The 21,655-nt window shown below is 44.8% G+C and overlaps 3 protein-coding genes across 4 annotated transcripts; 2 read left to right on the top strand and 1 right to left on the bottom strand.

Annotated features, from left to right (window-relative positions):
- The first annotated feature begins 1,280 nt into the window (after positions 1–1,280).
- On the top strand, positions 1,281–11,685 carry LOC310820574 (FYVE, RhoGEF and PH domain-containing protein 4-like). Of its 2 annotated transcripts, none has more exons than XM_083692278.1 (16): positions 1,281–1,466; positions 3,924–4,070; positions 5,084–5,396; positions 5,625–5,928; positions 6,160–6,305; positions 6,571–6,727; positions 6,817–6,955; positions 7,444–7,502; positions 7,704–7,850; positions 8,186–8,358; positions 8,585–8,615; positions 8,706–8,783; positions 8,864–8,989; positions 9,271–9,414; positions 9,713–9,865; positions 10,052–11,685. In XM_083692278.1, the coding sequence occupies exons 1-16, from the start codon at positions 1,340–1,342 to the stop codon at positions 10,259–10,261; spliced, it is 2,454 nt and encodes an 817-aa protein (XP_083548404.1). In that variant the 5' UTR covers positions 1,281–1,339; the 3' UTR covers positions 10,262–11,685. The 2 variants fall into 2 exon arrangements, with proteins under 2 accessions (XP_083548404.1, XP_083548403.1); XM_083692277.1 differs by having other exon boundaries at positions 8,706–8,789; positions 10,052–11,684.
- A 10-nt stretch (positions 11,686–11,695) lies between these two features.
- Positions 11,696–17,731, bottom strand: LOC310820575 (DENN domain-containing protein 11-like). The gene is made up of 9 exons (XM_083692279.1): positions 16,868–17,731; positions 15,383–15,482; positions 14,657–14,815; positions 13,114–13,270; positions 12,711–12,849; positions 12,493–12,624; positions 12,207–12,357; positions 12,017–12,085; positions 11,696–11,893 (listed from the first exon to the last, which is right to left on the bottom strand). Exons 1-9 carry the CDS (start codon positions 17,265–17,267, stop codon positions 11,698–11,700), a joined length of 1,503 nt encoding a protein of 500 aa, XP_083548405.1. The 5' UTR covers positions 17,268–17,731; the 3' UTR covers positions 11,696–11,697.
- Positions 17,732–17,816: 85 nt separating this feature from the next.
- arl1 (ADP-ribosylation factor-like 1) lies at positions 17,817–21,552 on the top strand. The gene is made up of 6 exons (XM_083692280.1): positions 17,817–17,966; positions 18,593–18,730; positions 18,865–18,946; positions 19,332–19,443; positions 19,945–20,123; positions 20,608–21,552. Exons 1-6 carry the CDS (start codon positions 17,963–17,965, stop codon positions 20,636–20,638), a joined length of 546 nt encoding a protein of 181 aa, XP_083548406.1. The 5' UTR covers positions 17,817–17,962; the 3' UTR covers positions 20,639–21,552.
- The last annotated feature ends 103 nt before the right edge of the window (positions 21,553–21,655 follow it).

Below are 21,655 nucleotides of genomic sequence, written 5' to 3'. Positions count from 1 at the left end.
CTGTACTAGTGCTATAGTTGTAGTATTGAAGTAGGCTTATAGTAGAGGCTGTTAGGCACTTAGGCAGTTTGAATAGTATGTTAGCCTGAAGCTACGGTAGCAGAATTGCAATACAGTCACAACATATGTGTTCTCTTTTATTTCGTATTATGTTGAAAACTGCCCATCTATCTGCTCCACTCCCTTGGCCTAGAATAACTGCTGGGTGTGACAAACTGCCAAAGATACCATTAGGCTTTTCAAACACACCACACAGAGGTTGCGGTCGGGCCACGGTTTAGCGTGTCACCAGTAGAGTTGTATGGGTGTCTCCATCGGGGTATTTCATCAAAACAGTGTTAGCCCACTAAGCTAAAGTCAGATACTCTGGTGTTAGAGCCTTGTGGCAGGATTACGATCAGCTTATTCTGACACAGTTATCAGTCACTGGCTCTGAAGTCATGAGGGTGTGGAGTAGTGGTACTATACATTTCTCCCTGTATATGTGTCTATTATTTCTCTCGTATGTTTTATCATACTGATTTGGGTCTTGTTGTGGCTGATTGGAGGTTGCTGAAGCTGGACATACAGCATGGGTAATGTATTAGTTGTGATATTACTGAATAGACCGCTACTGTTTTTAAAGAGTGTTTAGAGGCATACAGAGAAGCACTGGTCAGTGTGTACTGTGAAAACGATGTGTCCCAGCTTGCACAATTCCAACTCTCTACTGTTGGATGTCTCAACTAATAAATGCGGGACAATAAATGTAATCACGAAGACAATAAGCCATCGGATAGCAATATAATAAATGTTATTGGATCTTTCAAATCATTTTTATTTCATATTATACCATGTAAAGCCTGCCTTTCAAAATAAAAATAAATTTCCCCTTATCAATGGGGGACTGCTGTTCCTCTCTGCTCTGACTTGAGTCTTTTTTTCTATGCATTGTCTATTAGCTAAATAATAAGGTTTAGAGCGACCAATATTGTTTTCCAAAATCTGAATCAAATAACAGAAATGTGTATTCCTTATGAATACCCTGCCAAAACCATTAGAAAATGTGTGTGGTACACGTCAGATTACGAGGTGCATCCCTGCTCCAATTGGCTTGCAAGGGAAGGGTCCAGCTTTATAAATTGGGGGTTGTCTTTGTATCATTCAAGTGCGATTGCCAATGAGCGACGGTATTTGTAGCGTTGGAATTGTTTTAATACTACCTAATAAATTGCAGGTGCAACGCTGTAAACTTTAACGGGAACTTGCCAAATAGAACATCGAAGGCACACATATCATTTCTCTGTGGTCACGCGAGGGATCTTAGGTCAATATCTAGAGGTTAAATCATATTGTTACTATGTTTGACCTGGTTAAGAGGGGCAGCGTGAGGATTACGTGCAACACGGAGGAGTTCAGACGGGCGGCGGTGAGGAGAAAGGCGAGAGGACCGCAGGAGTATGACGACCAATCCTCACAGCAAGCAGGTGAGTGTGGAAATCGAACATTTTTGGCACTTTGTGAATGAATGTACACAAAGTTGCCTCTGTTGATAATAGCGCATCATGCCATCTCGAGTTAAAATGCTGAACAAATATTGGAGGATGACGCTAGTATTCACCTTTTCTCTGGATATCTAGCTAAACAGTGTTTTTACTTGATGATGGTCCTTTACCCAATCATACTGTGGATGAATGCTAATTAACGCACAGATTAACACCCGTTCACTCCCTCCCCTCTCCCTCCTGTTGGCACCGCTGGTCCCTTTCCAGTTTTCTGCTGTATGCTTTTGTGTGTTGGATTAAATTGATCAACTATTAATAACTTCGTACATACTTTTCTCAGTTTGATGTGCATTCAAACTCAATGTCAGGATGCATTATACATAGTAAGTTAGCGTCTAAAGAGTGAATTGGGTGAACTACTTCACCTTGTAAACAATGCTGAGAAGAATCACAGTAGGAGTTACATGTGAATCAGAAGCCAGTGGCTTTTTGTTTTGGTTATGTTAATGAGAACAAGCTGTTTGGCAGGTAGATGTGTCCCCTAATAACAATGTTTTTGTTTGAAACCAAGTGCTACTCTCTGACACAGAAAACACACACAGACACGCATAAACTGCTTGAGATTACAGGCCTGAAATCTTGTTCCCCTGACTGGACTTTGCCTGAGTTATCCCAGTGCTGGAGCCCTAACAATAAGTGTTTGTGTTCCCCTACGAAGGCATTGGCTGAGCAGAGCTGACTGCTGCTGTGTATTGCAGTGAATTCCTGTCCCATTTACTCCTATGGTACAGCACTGGTATTGTTGTCTTTAGTTTGTATGGGATATTAAGTGATAAATAGCCATTCTTTGGAATGGCTCTTGTGTTGATGTCATTTCCCTATTCAGGCAGCAGGGGGCAATAGGTGCTCAGTCAGAATGTGCAATGGCATGACTTATGACTTAATTGCCATGGATTGTAGGATGGAGGTAAATCATGATATAAATCATAAGAAAAACAAACTCTAAGCATGTGTCTGGACCTTGTGCATAACACATGTGAGATGCTTTGGAAATAAACTAGACAGGACATGGAGGAAGTGAGTTGCTGCTGTTGTGGTTTTGATGTTGCTGTTGCTGTGGTTCTCTGAAAAGGGGAGATACACACACACACACACACTGTGATGCTTTCCCAACACCCCAGATGAGTGAGTGGAGGCTGTGTTGAGGGTTGATGGGGGTTGATGAGTTTGTTGCTGAATGTACAGTAGAAGGAAAGGTGATGGTCAATGAGATGTACCCAGTGATGAACATCCTTTGAAGGTGAATGGCTACTCTCTGACACAGGACAAGTTAATTTGGGAGCATTCTTTCACCTTTCCCCTGGGCAAATTGATATTGTTATGACACCCAGAACACGTCGAATTCTCTTTCTCTCTTGAATGCATCTCTGTAAGTGGTCTGACTTTGTTTTAGTAATGGCAGAACAGTTTGCATACAAACTGAAGTGTGTTTCATCACCTCATTTTACTCAGGAAGTTCCTCCCAGCACTCTTCTCCTGTTAGAACAGCCAGTCACCACTCTAAAAAGGAAATACACAAAGGCTGTAGGTGTGTGGGAGTGGGGTGGAAACTGTGGGTGAGCATGTGTACAGTGCCTGTGTGTGTGAACAGAAGAGGATTCCACTGTCTTCACTGGTATATGCTAGCTCTTGATAAGAGACACAACAGTTTTCTGTTTGCGACAAAACAACTCTTGGTGGATTTAAGGTCAGTGTCCTTTCTCTCATGTACATGCGTCACATTTTAAATGTCAACACAATGTTAATTGAACCAGCTGGCACAGTATGAAACCTCTGTCCACTCTCTGTGTGTGTGTGTGTGTGTGTGTGCGTGATCTGTGCATGTAATGCCAAGTCATGAGGACCTTGGTGAGATTGTCTGCGCTCTTGCTTTGACCCCTTCAGAACTTCCTCTTTCCCCAAGAGAGTTGTATACCAGACTTTCCTCAGCACAGATATACCATAGACTAATATTAAAGACAAATGAAATGTGCCCACTGCAGTGATGTGAGGATAGTGGTTGAGGTCAAGCTGTTTCCCATAGTTAGAGAGGTGCTAGGGTTAGAGGCAGGGATGTAGTGGTGAAAAACCCCAGTGAACACCATGGATTGAATGGGTGGGTAAACCCTCATCCAAATAACATTTACCTAGCAGAAAAGGTTGGTACACTACTGTCAAAATATACACACACACACTCACAGACAGACACAATAAAAAGGAGGGTAAAGTCTACTTGTTGTTACCCAACTGCACCACTGGCTGGAGGTGCAGGGTAGAGGAAAGGGAGAAGTGAAAAGGAGGAACCGTTTGACCGTTCGCTGACTGGGAGAAACCACAGCTTCGCTTTTCTCTGCAGTTTCAAAGTTCTTTTTATATTTTGTCTTTCCCTTTTTCTTTCAGTACTGAGCAGCTGTGTCTGTGGCTCGTACAGTAGCTGTGGACCTGACGGAGACGGGGCCAGTGGTCCAGGAGGGAGTGTCCCCAGAAATGGAGACGAGCTCAAGAGGGAAAGCCCGCCCAGGAAATCCCCTCTCAAACCACCACAAGGTACAGGGCATAGAAATGCAAAGAGTATGTATTATGCTTGTAATGTTCCTGATATTGAAGAATACGATTCAATGATGTGTGGAAGAAGGTAGATACTCAAATTGAAAGTTGAATAAAGACTATTTATTAGTCAAGTCGACTTGGGACACTAGACTACTGTCCAAGAGAACGGTCAGCAGAGAAGTGGCCGCCACAAAGAGTTTGCAGTCAATCTTTTAGTCATCGATAAACAAGAAACTAGGATTTATGGTTCACATCAGTTGGTGAGGTGCCAGTAAGTCTGTCCTGGCTACCCTAGAGCATGGGATTGGGGTACCCTTGTGGTAGAATAACATTCCAAGTGTCAAGTCAGGGAAAATTCACATCACTTCAATGCTACCTTTCCCATTCACTGCATTCATGACAGCATGTAGGAAGCCATGTAGTCAACTAGGGAACGACTTCCTTTGAGTTGAGAAGGTATCAGCCAATTGGATTAACACATGGTTTTATTCTTCAATAGGTTTATGAATAGATTGTAAATGACTTTCAGGTGCATGATGTAACCTACTGGTGCCAATAAATAAATGACTGACCTAGGACACTAGAGCTGAGTTGATGCTACACTCCACAGCACAGCAGGTGGCAATCAGTCACTAACTCTTGAAGATCAACACCACAGAAGATGAAGAAATCTTACTTAATGTATCACAGTACATTTAAGGGAGTGTGCCCTCTAGTGGTTATAATGATATGGTACAGGGTCTGCGCATGGCTGCCACCCTGTGGGAACGCTGTATTGTTGCTGCTGGATGCATTTAACTGTAGGGTTAATCCCTCACACAACGGTTACATCTCAAAGGTCTTTCCTTGATTCCTTGTGTCCTCTATCCTTGCCTCCTTCTCAAAACACATTGGAGGAGAGAGTTCAGGGTTCCTCCCCTCAGCCCTTCTTCTCCAGTGTGTTTTGAGAGGGAGCTGAGGACGTGAGGAATCAAGAAAAGACTTTTGAGATCCTTCCTCCTGGTTTCCAGTGCCTCCTAAACCAGCCCACCTCCAGAGCCCAGTGAGGGGAGGACCAACAGTGACCCCCAGTCCAGTGAAGGGGGGACCACAGACGCATAGCCCTGTGATGGGAGGAATAGGGATGCGTAGTCCTGCCAAGGTGGGACCAGCAGGGGCCCAGACCCAAGTGAAGGGGAGACTATTGGAGATCTGCAGCCCAGTGAAGGTGTCCAAGGCTGGGCTTAGCCAGGAGAGAAGCCCTGGGAGCAGGATGGAGATGGAGGGACAGGGGCCGATTGCAGGAACATTCCGTGACCTTATCACTCACTTTGCGGGAAACGGGTTTGTTTTTGAGCGTCTCTCTTCTCTGCACAGTGAGAGACCTGCAGCTCACTCCTGCACACACACTTTCTCATTCTACAGGGCTTTAATTTAAACTTTATTTAGTTAATTTTAGGACTATCATTGAGAAACAAATAATCTTTAAAATCCTCTGCAAAGCCTCTCATGCTCTTTATCGTTTATCATGAATGTGTATCCTATCATAATGCATCTCAAATTACCTAACAGCAGCCCTAAAAAGACGACTTGCCCTGGAGACAAGGAGCAACCCAGAGGTTTGGACACTGGATCCACCTCTGTCACAGGACTGGATACCAATGTCCGAATCATCATGAATGGGACTGTATCCCACCTGGAGAGGAAAGAGCCAGCCCTGGTGGTGAATGGGACAGGAGGAGATGGAGGGGAGGTGAACATGGGGAGTGAGGAGGTGAAGGAGCAGGAAACCAGTGAGCAGAAGCTCTATAAGATAGCCAACGAGCTCCTTAAGACGGAGAGGGCCTACGTCACACGCCTACACCTGCTGGACCAGGTCAGTATGGGCACTGGTTCTTCAGCCTTGCTGTATCTAACCCTGGGTTGCCATGAGTGGTGGTTGCCATGAGTGGTGGGCACCAAGATCAGTCATCTGATATGATCAGTCCTGAAGTATATGCATGACCCCATGCTGAGTGATTGAGTTGCAATATGTGAAAACATGTTGTGCTTCAACTAACTTCACTTGAATTTGAATACTTAACATGGCGTGTGTGTGTGTGTCCAGGTGTTCTGTGCGCGTCTGACAGAGGAGGCAGGGAAGGGCTCGTTCCCTGTAGACGTGGTGAAGAGCATCTTCTCCAACATCTCCTGCATCCACACCTTCCACAGCCAGTTCCTCCTTCCAGACCTGGAGAAACGCATGAACCAATGGTGAGTGCCTACAAAATATTCCCTAAGCCCTGTTGAAAATGCACCCTTCCATAACAAGGATTGCTGATGTAACATGAAGGAATGATGGCAGCAGCATCCAACCCAGTACAGTTCCTCTCTGAAACATTTCAACAATGCGTTTTATATATATAATATATGCCATTTAGCTGACGCTTTTATCCAAAGCGACTTACATTGCAGTGAGTGCATACATTTCAGTATATATGGTCCCAGTTTAACCTCTCACCTCCTGCCCCCCCTGCAGGTCGGAGACCCCACAGCTGGGTGACGTGATGCAGCAGCACGCTCCCTTCCTGAGGATGTATGCTGAGTACGTGAAGAACTTTGACAACGCCCTGGTGCTGCTCAGACAGTGGACTGAGAGGTCTGCCCCATTCAGGAACATCATACAGGACATACAGGTGGGGTTGGGTTAAATGCTGGGCTGAGGTGTGTGGTGTGTAAATGCTGTATTTTGTTTTGAAGTGCATCGTGTGTTGTTGTTTCTCAGAGTCAGGAGATGTGTGGCAGCTTGACCCTGCAGCATCACATGTTGGAGCCAGTTCAGAGAGTTCCTCGCTACGAGATGCTGCTCAGGGACTACCTGCGGAGACTACCAGAGGATGGCGCGGACCGCAGCCATGCAGAGAGTGAGTGACTATGCCCTAATTCACACTACTACAGAGCCGAGCTAAGCTGTATTGGGCTGTCCTGGTTCCACATCCACCATAGTGGCTGAAACAGTGCTGGAGAGGACAATGTGTAAGTAAAATATCTGAGGCCGCACTGTATGGTTCAGGTTGGCCCTGTCGTGTGTAAAGCCAATTACTGCTATGCATACTGCCATATACAGTGCCTTCGGAAAGTATTCAGACCCCTTCACTTTTTTTTGCATTAAATTAAAAGAATTTGCCATCAATCCACACACAATACCCCAGAATGGCAAAGCGAAAACAGGTTTTTAGAAATTTCTGTAAATTTAATCAAATTAAAAAGGTATTTATTATAAAAGGCACTGGAAACAGGTCAACATAGTGTCAGCCCTCTGTGCGTATCAATACTCAATTGCTTTTCTGCAGCTCATGAAGTTCTAGTAGTCCACTAACAACAGTTCTCATCACTCTCTCTATATCCTCAGAGTCCTTAAAGATCATCTCCATGGCAGCCACACACTCTAACAGTGCCATCGGCAAAGCGGTACGTACTGTACTGTAGGTTAAAGCTGTTGTCGAATACCAGTATTGATGTATGTCTAATAGCCAAGTCTACCATCTTGTTGTATTTGTTTATTATTGTTTTCTTGGCCATTTAATGGCGACAGTTGGTGTGGCTTGGTGCTGACACTTGTTGTGGCTTACCACTCCAGTTCCTTACAGGAAAAGTGATTGTATTCTGTAGGAGAACCTGAAGAAGCTGTTGGAGATCTATGAGATGCTGGGGGAGGATGAGGAGGTGGTCAACCCCTCTAACGAGTTCATCAAGGAGGGACGGATCCTCAAACTGGCAGCCAGGAACACCTCAGCCATGGAGAGATACCTGTTCCTGGTCAGTCTAGCGCTAAGCCCTGTTCCAAAACTTTCAAAATGCATCCATCCTTCCCTTCATCCCTCCGCTCTTGAGGAAATCGCTGATATAACTTGGTTGACAATAAAGTTGAATCTAATCTAATCTAAAGTTGGTCAAAGTCAGCTTTTCATTGCATTGCTTTCACCAATCAAGTCATGTCAGATCAGGAAGGAAGGAAGGAAGGATGCATTTAAAGAGTATTCAAAGAGGGCCCTGAATTTCTCTACTATAGTTCTATATTTGTGTATTATATATAGTGAACCCCTTGACTAGTCCTGTAATCAGTGATTTTGCTCTGCTTTCACCGTCTCCAGTTCAACAACATGTTGCTGTGCTGCACTTCCCGCTTCAGCCTGGTGGGGCAGCGTTTCACGGTGCGCACGCGTATCGGCGTGGACGGTATGGCGGTGGTGACGACCACCAATGAGGACCACCCCCACACCTTCCAGGTGTCCGGCAAGGAGAGGATCCTGGAGCTACAGGCCAGGTGTGTGTGTGGGGGGGGGGGGGGTTTAACTCAATTGTAAACAAGTTTATATATTTGGTTCTGATGGGCTAAGAGTTGAACTAAGCAAGGCATTTATACGTTATATTATTGAAGAATCAATGGCTATACATCATTAATTTAAAAATAGATGTACCAATTCCAGATTGCCCCTTTAACCCCAACCTTAACCAATTGTTTTAACCAGTTTTTCGTTATTATTTTTCAGCTCAGAACAAGACAAAGACGACTGGATAAAGGTACCAATATTTGATTATGATATCCTGAAACCCGTAAGACTATGTAGAGCATTACTAAATCAATCCTACTACTGTACTTTGCGTTCTCAGGCGTTCCAGGAGACCATCGCGGTTTTCCAGCGGAAGAATGAGACCTTTAAGTCGGCCTTTAAAGAAGTAGAGCTGGAGGTATTGGTAAGTCTCTTTCCATTTCCATAAAGCAAAATGTACAGAATGGTCTCCTCCACTAAGTGTGCGTGTGTGTGCAGACAGGAGAGCTGGGCAGGCAAGCCCCTCGTTGGATCAGGGACACCGAAGTGACCACGTGTATGAGGTGCCAAGAACCCTTCAACCCCCTGACCCGGAGGAGACACCACTGTCGAGCCTGTGGCTACGTGAGTGAGGAAAATGGAAAGAAAAGACCTGACACTTGTTTGAAGTGGTTATTTTAAAAACTTAAAACAAACTTGCAGCAGTGGTCAAATGAACGTGTTTCACATTTGCCGTCTTCAGCAAGCTCTGTGTCTGTCTGGTCACTGCCAGACACAGTCTTTTATCGTAAATAATACGAAAATATTATTAAGGTATTTGAATAAGCTTCTCAACAGCTTAACAGACAACGCCCCTCTGACTGAACACAATAGTCCTGTGTGTGACTTGTTCCTGTTCCTGTCAGGTGGTCTGCTGGAGGTGTTCGGACCACAAGGCAGCTCTGGAGTACGACGGGAACAAGATGAACAAAGTATGCAAAGACTGTTTCTCCATCATCACTGGCCGAGACCAAGAGGAGAGGGCAGATGGCAAGACGGGTATTCTAGAGGTAAAACCGAGTAACTCCTTAGAGTTATAAACACTAGAGGGCGTCAGTAGATGGTTTCATGCACCTGAAAGCCATTTACAATCAATAGATAAACCTATTGAAGAAGTAGACCATGTATTGATCCAACTGGCTAATGCCTTCCCAGCTCATAGGAAGTCCCACCCTGGTTGACGACATGGCGTCCCTCATGCAGTCACAAATGCAATGAATGGGAAAGATGGCTAGTGTCTCCTCGACAACCCAGTTCTGCAATGTGTAATTCTGACCCTGGGACCGCTTTCCTTGTGTCCCCCTCTAGATCGAGGCGGCCCGGTTCAGTGTGAGCAGCGAGCAGAACAGTGCGATGTGTGGCTTCCTGCAGTACGGTGAGAACCCCAGGACCCGCCAGAGGCTGTGGGGTGTCATCCCCCAGACAGAACCACTGGTGCTCTACCTGTATGCTGCTCCTCTGGTAAGCTCTATGCACACACACACACACACAGACACAAACAATGCACCTTATGTCTGACACTGTTTGCTAAGTATGACATCAACCCCCTAGGTCCTACAGCTCTGTACTCTAGCTTGAAGCCCAGCAACTAATCTCACCCTTCAACCTTATCTCTACATTGAACCCTCCACCCCACCCGTTCCCCAGGATATGAAGGCCCTGTCCAGTGTCCCCCTCCTGGGATACAGTGTGGAGGATGCCCCCCAGCAGGTGGACCTCCAGGCCTGGCCAGGTTTCCGTCTCTGCCAGTCCATGTCTGTCCACACCTTCTCCTGTGAGAGTGAGGAGCTCAAACAGCGCTGGATTACTGTATTACAGGCTGCTGTGAATGAAGAGACGCCAGAAGACGCTGCCTAGCGATGGGAGCATCACCAACGGCAACGGGGAGTGTCATCAAAGGCACAAAAGAAGGGCCGGTTGAACAGCCTATGAAGGCAGCTGGAACTGTGTGTGTGTGGTCATAGTACCAACAGGTTGTATGTTTTTTTTATTCGTGTTACAATCAAGAGACAATTTAAGAACAATTTGATTGAATCTGTGCACTGTATGGTTTGTATTTGGATTGATTTGCCTTGTGAAAATTAAATGAAGCTGTTTTTAAAACGTTATTCAATTTGAGAATGGAGCATGGATTCATGATTTCACTGATTCCCAAAATGTACAGGCGTATCTCAAGTCTTAAAGTCTTTTATAGAGCATTATGGATTATTTGAGGTTTGTTTCTATACAATCGTTGAGCATTCTTTTTTCTGGGATGGGTAGTGCTTCTATGGGATCACGTCACATAACAAAACACATTCTACAGATCAGTTTTCTTTTACATACAGAAATTAGTGAACTATACTTTTTAAACAAACACAAATAAATAAACAGAACGTCCCACTGAGAGATGTCTCTGACAGGTTTGTAGTCCCCTTCAATCTGCTGTTATGTGGCATTCATGCAAACGTGTAAATTCTGACGTTCCGAGATCAAATTAACTCAACTCAGTTATTTGCGTGGAGCTGCCTGTTGGTTGACTCTGATACTCTTGAATGGGGAAACTTGGGTTTCATCTTTTGTACAATAAGTTTCCTAGTTCCATGTGTGTTGTGAACGCAGCATTAGTACTCAGGAGTGGGACATTAGTCTGCTATAGAGCTGGAGGAGCACCTCTCCAATACAAAAGGATAGAAACCTGAGCAGGACTCTGTGGTTAACTCTCCTCAGATCCATAGAAGTCTCTGTCGCACACCACTGTTACTTTCAGTGTAGGTGCTGCTCTTCAGAGAAAACTCTCCTTAATTCTCTGATGATGATCAGAGATCATCTGCTGATGATTTTGACAAAAACAAAATGGAAGGGTGCAGCTCTACTATATTTCAAATTAAAGTACTCCTCAGAGGCACAAGATCGAGCTGTAAAGAGGTCCTGGATGTTTCTGCTTGGTTCCAATGCCAGAAAGGAGGGATAGGCAAGATCAAGGCTGAAAAGTCATAAACTGTACATTCTTTGACAGGAGGGCTATGGTTAACAGTCCAATAGAACATCCATGAGTGTCGTCATACTGTAGGACATTGCCAAGTCAGTTGTATTTTTTTCTCATTCGGTCACTCAATCCACACCCTTGCTCTTTTGGCAGTAGGGTGTCTGATTTGACTGATCTCAAGATACACCTCAAGACCCTGCAGGACAGTCCTCAAGTGCTTGTAGGCCACAGCAAAGAGCCAAAGTCCAGTTGTCTATCAGTCCAGCGTATGTTTTTTTTTTTTTCAAGTCTGTGAGGGTGTTGTAGGGCGATGTTCTCCTCTGCCTCAGCTGCAGCAGGGGTGGTCTGTGATTAGCAGGGTGTCATAGCCGTAAGTCTCCAGCAGGTGGAGCAGGAAGAGCCTGTCTCCATGGGGGTCCAAGCCCATGGCCCTCACACTCTCCTGGGTCAGGGTGGGCTCGGGGCTCCCCGCCACCTCACTCAGCGTCTGGAAGATACGGTTATTCTGCTCCAGGAAAAACCTGCAAGGGGATCAGTAGAAGATAAGAAGCTCAGGACTATATCACCTTTATGAAATGCGTCTGACTATGCAGTTCTAAATGCTATTTGTAATGCCAGGGGATTGGATCCCAATGAACACTTACAGAATGAAGAGGTCCTCTTCGCTGGACACACAGTCTCCATTCTCCTCCTGGGAATACAGCAGCATCTGCCTACAAAACCACAGAATCATCAACAGTCACTATCTTCATCATCATCACCAAAATCCCCTCTGTTACGAATTCTCAACTAGAAAAGTGCCACTATCTTCATCATCATGTGAATTGTACCAACCTCTGCTCAGTGAGTTTGCGGTATTTCTCCTTGTCTGTGGCACTGAGTCGTAGCAGGGGCTTCAAGCCCTCCCTGTAGGACTTCACATTCTGGTTGTCTACATAGACATCATACAGATCTTTCTTCTCCTCAAATATCTTCTCAGTGGTGCCTACACACACACACACACACACACACACACACACACACACACACACACACACACACACACCGGGTTGGTGATATAAGGTCTGAGGGCAGAAGGAATAGGTAACATACACAGGAGGATCCCTGAGTGCATACTCACATGCTACGTAGGCCAGCTCATTCTCCAGGGTGCTGATGTCTGCAACGTTGACGTAGAAAAAGGGGCGGAACTCTGGCACTGCCACTCCCACTCCAGGGATAGACACATTGGCCAGACAGCAGCAGCAGTACACTGAGGAGGAGAGTCCAGTTATTAGTAGAGTGTGTGTGTGTGAGTCTGTCTGTCTGTCTGTCTCTGTGTGCGTGTGTAATCCTCACCCCTGTAGCAGACCACTCCTACAGGTGGAGGAGAGAAGATGAGGATGCGTCTTCTCAGTAGAGCAAGCTTCCACAGAACCATAATCTGCTCTCCAAAGAACTGGATGAACTGGGACATGCATCCTGCGGGGTGGGTGATCTATACACACAGACAGGGATAGTCATGTCATCATAATGTCATCATAACATATGCCATTTAGCTGACGCTTTTATCCAAAGCGACTTACATTGCAGTGTGTGCATACATTTTTCAGTATATATGGTCCCAGCGGGAATCATCATGAAAGAATCTAATCTCTCGAGTTTGACTTTTTTAAGACTTATCATCATTGTCATTTTCATCAAACATATCCATCATCATTATTCCAATAACAGATCACTAACATATTCAAATCCGCCTCACCTTCATTTCAGGGTGCATGCAGTGGTTGAGTGAGGCCCCCCAAGCGCTGGCTGGACAAGCAGTAACAATGCCTTCCCCACCAGGGGGCAGTACTGCCCTCTTATCCTCATAGAAGGCCTCCAGAGGAGAATACTGGCCTGGAGACTTCAGCTGGAGCCTGTGAGTCATTACCATAAACACATACAGTAGCTAGTGACTATTTATACCTCAATGATAAGTAAAGACCAGCGGTCAATATAATTATACACTATAATCGTATTACACAGAGACAGGCAGTGACCAGACAGACACAGAGCAGATCTTGGGGATTGAGACAGTATAAGGCTGAAACCTGGGGTGGGACTGAAGCAGTTTCACATCTCAAGGGTTGACCAAAGCCTCCTTGTAGCTTTTGTCTCCGTTAAAATGCTTTCCTTGTCTTCTTAATTTTTAAATGGGTTTTTAGGTTACATTAATCCTTCTAATGGACCATTTTACCCTAGATTAACTAGTAGTAATCCTATATTTCGTCTAATCTGTAAACATCTAAACATAAAGCCAATGAGTAATATAGATATGCCATTTAGCTGACGCTTTTATCCAAAGCGACTTACATTGCAGTGAGTGCATACATTTCAGTATACATCGTCCCAGCAGGAATCAAACCCACAACCTAAGCGTTGTCAGCGCCATACTCTAACAACTGAGCCACAGAGGACCACTCTGTCAGTACCACTCAGTCAGGGAAGCAGGCTGTCAGGGTGGCAGGCTGTCTAGGGATGGATTACTATGTGGAGGTCTCTCCCTGTCATGCTAAAGTGACAGAGTAGCTAGAAGTTGTCCCCTAACCACTGATTCAGGATCAGATATCTTTCAATTCCCCGAATGGTTGAAGGGTTACTTCACTATTTTATACCTTTGGGTCAGATGGTCAAATCGCCTCAAATGAACTCTCTGAATTGGTTGGAAGTTACTTTAAGGTGTTTAACATCTGACTATAAGATGTAACATAGTGAACTATGCCTTTACGTTTAGGATTGGGGGTAGGGTAATCTGATCCTAGATCTGTGGTTAAAGGCAAATTCTACCTCAAGCTTTGCTGACATAAGGATGGACTGGGAACTGCCTGATGGAGTCTAGTGCAGTCTTTCCTCACCAGTACAGAACAGCAGTCCCCTTGTAATGCAATGACCTTGTCACTCAGCACATAAATCTGAGGGGGAGAAAACAGGTCATAGCAAAAGAGGATGAGTCAGGGTGACCGAGGCAGGAGACAGGGCAGGATAGAGTCACAGTGTAGGGAACCACAGAGGAATAGAGGAGAGGAAAGAAGAAGAAGAAGAAGAAGAGAAAGGTCTGTTTACAGCAGGATGTGTGACAGACTGCAGCGTGACTCCCCCTGTGTGCATGAGGTCATTACCAATAGCAAAAGGCTGACTGTGAAAAGAGAAAGAGAGAGAGTCAGAAAGAGAACAGAGAGAAGTGAGAGGGGAAAGGAAAAAAAGTGTGTGAGAGAGAGAGAATGATAGAAGTAAATTAAAATAAAATGGGCTCCTTCTCTTACCTGACCTGGTGCTCCAGGAAGCCCATGTAGCGATAGAGCAGTGTGTAGGAGGGAGACAGGATCCCCACCGACTTCATCCTGGCTCCCCTCTCCACCTCACTCTCCACCGCCATGTTGGCAAAGCACGCCAGCCCAAAGTAACAGCCCTTCCGGAAGTATCTGTGGAGGGAGAGAGAAGGAGAGAGAGAGAGAGAGAGAGAGCGAGTGTGAGAGAGAGAGAGTTGTGTAAGTCATGCCAACAGCGGGTACTGTATTATCCTGCCAGATGGCAGATCTTTCTGCTGACCATCTCCTGTGTTGCTTGGCTATGCTGCCAAGCCAGAGAGACACAGGAGGTGCATCTCAATACTCAAGCATTCCTCTCCTCGTCTCCTTCCCCTGTTCTACAATTTTACAAGAACTGGACGGGTGAAAGAAAATCCCTGAAAATCCCATATTCATTTTCACCTATCCTGCAACCTCAGGCGAGCAGAATGAGTAGTAGACAAGGAAGAAAGGAAGCCAGAGACTTAAATAATGGATCAGAGGAGGCTCATGGAGGTAGAAATGGAGGACAGGCTCATTGTAATGCATGGAATGGAATGACGTGTGTTTGATACCATTCCCCCTTCCGTTCCATGCATTACAATGAGCCTGTCCTCTGACTTCTACCTCCACCAGCCTCCTCTGTAACGGATGTAGATGTGGATAATGTAGGTTATGTAGATAAGGCAGACAGGGACTTACATGAAGTCGCTGGTGACTCTGTGGGAGCCGCTGGCCATGGCCTTGAACTCTACTCCATCCAGGTCGATATCCTGAGGCAGACACCATTCCAGCATGTTACCTACACACACACACACACACACACACACACACAGTTATCGTATCACTACAACTGTTACTACTTCTCGGTCTACAACATGATACCTGCAACTACAGATTTTTTGTGTCCATTGCCTCACCCTCTCTCTCTCTCTCTTTCCTTCCTTCCTTCCCTCCCTCTTACCTTAGTAAAATGATCGTGGTGAGTATGTTGATTCTACAAATTATGCAGTTTCTCAAGTACCCTGCTATCACTGCAGACGTCACGTAAATTCCACTGAAATCAACATCGCCTGATTTGTCATTGACTCTCAGGCAGCTGAGTAAATATGGTTATGAGAGTAAATAGAAGAGTTGACTGTAGAAATTTGGTTTTCAGCATAATTTGTGTCAATGTTTGGAGAACACAATTGTAGATAAAGCTGATTGGCTGCTATAGTAGTGTACTGATACACTGGTACAAGTTGTACCTGGAAAAGAACAAATCTGCAGGCCTAGGCAAACCACTGAGCCTCAAGCTTACAGAAAAAAAACTGTCTCTGCCACAGGCCCCATGAATTAGGATGTCTCTGCCATAGGCCCCATAAATTAGGTTGTCTCTGCCATAGGCCCCATAAATTAGGCTGTCTCTGCCATGGGCCCCATAAATTAGTTTGTCTCTGCCATGGGCCCCATGAATTAGGATGTCTCTGCCATAGGCCCCATAAATTAGGTTGTCTCTGCCATAGGCCCCATGAATTAGGCTGTCTCTGCCATAGGCCCAATGAATAGCGTCATCGATTAGGCCTCCTCGAGTAATGAGTAATTTGATCAGTGAAGCATTCCACAGAGTTTCTCTCCCTCTCTCTCTCTCCTTTCCTCATTAATAATGAATGGTCCCAGTCTAACTCAAGACTATAGAACTCATTGATTTCCTAGCTGGTGGTTAGATTTGTGATGTTTAAATCTGAGATGTTAAATTTAAATATACCATGCATCTCACTTTCTTCTTTTTCTTTTTTAGTTGTTTTCAATACAATACCTGCTCATGTCCTCTGTGTAGAAAAGACCAGACATGTCTATGCATGCTTTACAACAGCTCACATTCTTGTTTTTTTTAGGCCCTTTGTTCACAGAGAAAGACCCAGGAAAGCAATCCCAGATTACCACACCCCAATGATGGTAAAATCATCATAACCTAACCCAGCATCCAGCATCTTTGGATAAACTAGGCATTTAATCATCATAGGCTTACCCTTTCTCTTATCTGTTTAATATTATTATCTTTATTTATTTTACAATATAACGACCAATAATAATGTGCAGACTATTGCTTCAACTAAAGAAATGTGTTATGCATTGGACTACAATAGTGATCGTGGGTGTTCTTATAATTAAGCATCACCCATGCAACACCGTGGAACTCACCTGATCTTGTATCAAATGTCACCACGAAGACGGCCACAATTTGGTCTTCCTCCTCCCATTTCACCATGCTGATATCGTGCGGGAGCCCTGCTTGTCCTGTGTCCGTGGTTTGGTCATCCTTTTCGGGACACTGCGCTTCACATCCCGGCGGGGTGAGGACCGTCGTTGTAGAGTGGGCTGTGGCTGTGTCTGTGTCTCTGCTGCTAGTGTTAGTAGTTGAAGACCCTGGACCCCCCGGACTAGTGCTCCACCCTATCCCCGGCGCAATGCAACCTAACGCTCGACTGTTGGAGGGGCTCGACTCACTGTCCTTCTCCTGCTCCGGTGTCGGATGAGGCTTCTCCGCTGGAGGGATCTCCTCCCAGTCCAGCAGAGGTGCGCGGTCAGACCGCTCGACCATCACGGTTCAGTTGTCAGCGACCCTCGGCTTATTTAGTGATGATGGTGGTGGAGGATGTTGCACACACTCAAGAAGCGAAAGGTCCATTCATAATCGATTACACCTCGGCAAATGTGCACATTCACAGTTGTAATTGCGTCATGTGCTTTTAATTCTGCTAATTCACTGGTTATCTACAAATGTAGTTCGTGCACGATACCTGATTGATTTTGCATGAGACTGTCTGATCTGATGAATGTTGTGATGCTGGAGGACAACGCCTCCGTTCTGTTGGTGTGCATTCACGATTCTGTTGTATCATCCACATTATGTGAGAATGTTCCAGTGACATAGGTATTTCAAAACGTTGCAAAACGGGGGCATCTTGAATACAGCCCATATAAACCATTTGAAACAGTCTTCTAAGTACAGACGCACATTCCATATCTAATCATATTTAGTTGTGTACCTCGCCAACACGAGTTACGTTTGATATTTGCAATTAATACGATTTTATTGAATCAATTGAGTACTATTTTTGATTTACTAAAAAGACGTTGAAATATGTGGAATCTCCCAACATTGAAACAGGACACACAGTAAATGACGTGTATGAGCGACACGTCACTGAATTCGTCCAACCACCACGGAAGCGGTGCTGCTGTGTCGAGATCGCAAACAACAACATCGTTTAAAGTCTATACAGTCTCGTCAGAATGGGTATGTTTTTGAATATTGAAAAAGCCACTTGACCAGCTATGTCAACACTGTGTGTGTAATACCTACAGAGATTTTTGCTTTGCGTTTTGGGCTATTCTGCCTGCCCCTCCTACGCAACATGGAAATGTGTTGCTTGCTAAGCTAGCGACTAGCAAGGATGAAACGCGAGATATATTTGTGACACTGATGACTAACTTACACAACTATAGTCAATGTAGCATTCTAGCCGCCTAACTAAGTAATAACAATCGAGCCTATTTCAATGTCTGTCTGTCAATCGTAGGTACCAGTTGATTCATCAGCTAGCTTTAAGCTATCAAATTAAACTTAAACAGCTGGAATGTAGGCACTGTACTACGTGTGCGTCACTAGTATGACAAGAGACATAAGATTCTTATTAAGAACAAGAGTATGTGTAGGTGAGTCTCCTGTATGTAATCTTAGCACGGCCTCTACAAAGAGGTCTGGACCTTAATGACAGAGGGTAGTGCACTTCCTTGTCTCGACAAGCTCCTTTTCGCCAGGTCTTCCCCCCCCCCCCCAGCCTCTACACCAGGCCAACTGTACTGTAAGTAGTCACGCTGTATAACCCATCTCATCTCCTGCCCATGTCCTGTCCTCTTTAGGTGGGTTCTTCTCCAGTCTCTTCTCTGGCCTGTTCGGCACCAGGGAGATGAGGATTCTCATCCTGGGCTTGGACGGCGCCGGCAAAACCACCATCCTGTACCGCCTGCAGGTTGGCGAGGTGGTCACAACCATCCCCAGTATGTCATGGTTATGTTCAACCCATTTCTAGATGTACCTGTCCTATAGGTGTCATATAGGACTGAACAATGTGCATTACTTTGTTTTGAACGTGCCCTTTAAAAGCGTCAAATTAATTCTCTTGTGTGTACAGCAATCGGGTTCAACGTGGAGACCGTGACATACAAGAACCTGAAATTCCAGGTGTGGGATCTTGGAGGACAGACAAGTATCAGGTAATTAATTTGCATGACTTGATATTTAGCCTCAGTTTTGATATGAACACTGGGGACAAGCAAGGAGCAATACGAGTAGAGTAGTACTTTATTAATTCCATTAATTAATTAATAAAATAAAAATTCAACAGCAGAAATACACAGCCAGCCAATCAACACTAGATAATACACTCCCATAAGCCACTTGTTTTGCACATGGCTTATGGGCTTGTATTGTCTATTGTTAATAGTCTACTCTTATTGCTTCTTGCTTAATATAATAATAATAATAATAATAATATATGCCATTCAGCTGACATTTTTCAGTATATATGTAGAGTGTACCTTTTACCAAACAACCCCTCTCCTCTCCTCCCCTCGTCTAACCTGCCTGTCTCTCCCTCAGGCCATACTGGCGGTGTTACTACTCCAACACCGATGCAGTAATCTACGTGGTAGACAGCAGTGACAGGGACAGGATGGGGATCTCCAAGTCTGAGCTGGTGGCCATGTTGGAGGTAGGTGGTGGAATCATAGAACTGCAATTAATTGATTTAGTGATTCTACTTCTATGGGTGGAATGGCCATAGATGGCAATGGCTCTTGGAAGCTGATCAGTGTTCAATCAATTCTACTCAACTTTATTAATCTCTTTATTTAATTTAATGACTTTATTTATAAAAAACAACATAATACAGTACTGTATCTTAATACATTCCCCCCATATCCACACATAAGTACAGTGCTTTACAGTACATGTTAATTGGTGTGATGCTGTGTTGTGTCATGTATGTTATGGACCAGGTCTCTCTTGAAAAATAGGTTTTATCCCAATTAGCCTAACCTGGTTAAATAAATGCCACGAGTCTAGAGTCACTCTCTCTTGCCCCAATCCTCCACCAACCAGTGCTTTTAAAGCAGTGAAAGAGAGTGGAAATGAACCACTGATGGCTCAGTTGATGTAAATGTTTGTTTGACAATTCCATGACATGACTCATTGTGTGTGTGCGGTGGTCCAGGAGGAGGAGCTGAAGAAGGCCATCCTGGTGGTGTTTGCCAACAAGCAGGACATGGAGCAGGCTATGACACCCGCGGAGGTGGCCAACTCCCTGGGCCTACCCTGTCTGAAGGACAGGAAATGGCAGATCTTCAAGACATCCGCCACCAAAGGCACAGGCCTGGACGAGGCCATGGAGTGGTGAGATACACATTCATTAGACCAGAGATACTCAATCCGGGTCCTGGAGAGCTGCAGTCCAGGTATTTGTCGCAGCCTACTGCTATCACACCTGATTGAACTGATCTTGAAAACCTTGATTAGTTGAATCAGTTGTGGGAATTCTGAGCTGGGGCAAAAACCTGCAGCATTGTTGCTCTCCAGAACCAGGAGTGAGGACCACTGCATCTTGATCTTAGCCAGAGTGACTTCACTGCCTTGTAATGAGTGTGTTCAAGGAAGGTCAAAGTCACATGACAGTGTCCTTTGTGTTTCAGTGTTTTTCTTTCCCCTCTCTATTGAGTAATTTCAAGTAAAGAAAATGCGTCTTTACAGGGTGATTCCATTACACAAAAAAAATAATTTGTCATGTAAAGTACACTTCAACTGCCTGCTCATTGTGCAACGTGTCATCTGTGTTTTGTGTGTGAAGGCTCAACAATGTGTACACTCCCTCTCCCCATAGGTTGGTGGAATCTTTGAAGAGCAGGCAGTAAAGACAGACACACCCCTGTTCTATGTAAATACTCCTGTCTCCTGTATAAAACCTCCCGATTGGACCCTTCTGGACCCGTGATTGCACTCCTGCCCCCGCCTGAAGCCTTTCCAGACAGAGAGAGAGGGGCTGGCTGCAGTAATGCCTGATCCAAAAACAACATTCAAGTCCTGAATTGGCTTTGGTGTTTGTTTGCAGATCTGAAGGATCCCTTAGAGTTATATCCCTAGAGAAGGCACGCTGCTGGCGCCAATAAATAAGAGACTGACCTGCAACACTGGAGCTGAGTCTATACTACACAAGCGAGCACTCCCAGTACAACAGGTGACAGTGAATCACCAGCATTTGATTTACGGCGACTCAAATGGCCGTCGAAGATGAAGAAAGTCGACTACATTGCGCTCCCCATATAATCACAGTTGGTTTAGGGAAGTGCTCCCTCTAGGTGTATAACTCTATGGATGAGCGGAGTGTCCACTATTTACACTCACACCTTCAGATCTGCAAACACCAAGGGCAAGGGGTCGTTCTGGGACAGGACTACATTCTGACGAAAAAGCGCATCATGACTGGCCCCTCCAGGAAGTGAACATTATTACTGAAAAGCCCCTCCTGAATAATGTGTTACTGCAGCAGGTGCTGTTTTTGTATTGTACTACTCACGATGATTTCATTTTTATATTTTCATTTCAGAACTTCTGCGGTGTTTGCATTTAGTTAGTCACGGCCTTTTTTTCATTGGAATCTTCAGACTACAGCTTTGGTATGTTGTTAACTAGTAATTTAACACTAACTGGTTGATTGTATGCTAAACCCTTTACTGCATATTTATATGAGCTTGTACAGTGGAAAATGACCCTCAGTCAAAAAAAAAAAAACGTATTTGCACTGAATAAACCTTTTTGGTGTCAAGTGTTTCTGTATGCAAGTTGACATTATTTCCCTGCATACTTATCCAATAATACCCAACATAACACTGTTAACCAAAACGATGTAAGCAATTCAGACAAAGTATAGT

The sequence above is a fragment of the Argentina silus genome, assembly GCF_951799395.1.
Source record: "Argentina silus genome assembly, chromosome: 20".
Taxonomy (NCBI): domain Eukaryota; kingdom Metazoa; phylum Chordata; class Actinopteri; order Argentiniformes; family Argentinidae; genus Argentina; species Argentina silus.
This window is presented reverse-complemented; position numbering and strand designations above follow the sequence as displayed.

Coding starts and splice junctions, on each gene's coding strand:
- arl1 (XM_083692280.1), top strand. Junction 18,731..18,864: donor GGTGGTCACAACCATCCCCA/GTATGTCATGGT, acceptor TTGTGTGTACAG/CAATCGGGTTCAACGTGGAG. Junction 19,444..19,944: donor AGCTGGTGGCCATGTTGGAG/GTAGGTGGTGGA, acceptor GCGGTGGTCCAG/GAGGAGGAGCTGAAGAAGGC.
- LOC310820574 (XM_083692277.1), top strand. CDS start 1,340: ATGTTTGACCTGGTTAAGAGGGGCAGCGTGAGGATTACGTGCAACACG. Junction 6,306..6,570: donor GAGAAACGCATGAACCAATG/GTGAGTGCCTAC, acceptor CCCCCCCTGCAG/GTCGGAGACCCCACAGCTGG. Junction 7,851..8,185: donor TGGAGAGATACCTGTTCCTG/GTCAGTCTAGCG, acceptor CACCGTCTCCAG/TTCAACAACATGTTGCTGTG.
- LOC310820575 (XM_083692279.1), bottom strand. CDS start 17,267: ATGGTCGAGCGGTCTGACCGCGCACCTCTGCTGGACTGGGAGGAGATC. Junction 12,850..13,113: donor GCATGCACCCTGAAATGAAG/GTGAGGCGGATT, acceptor CTGTGTGTATAG/ATCACCCACCCCGCAGGATG. Junction 11,894..12,016: donor GAAGAGGACCTCTTCATTCT/GTAAGTGTTCAT, acceptor ATCCCCTTGCAG/GTTTTTCCTGGAGCAGAATA.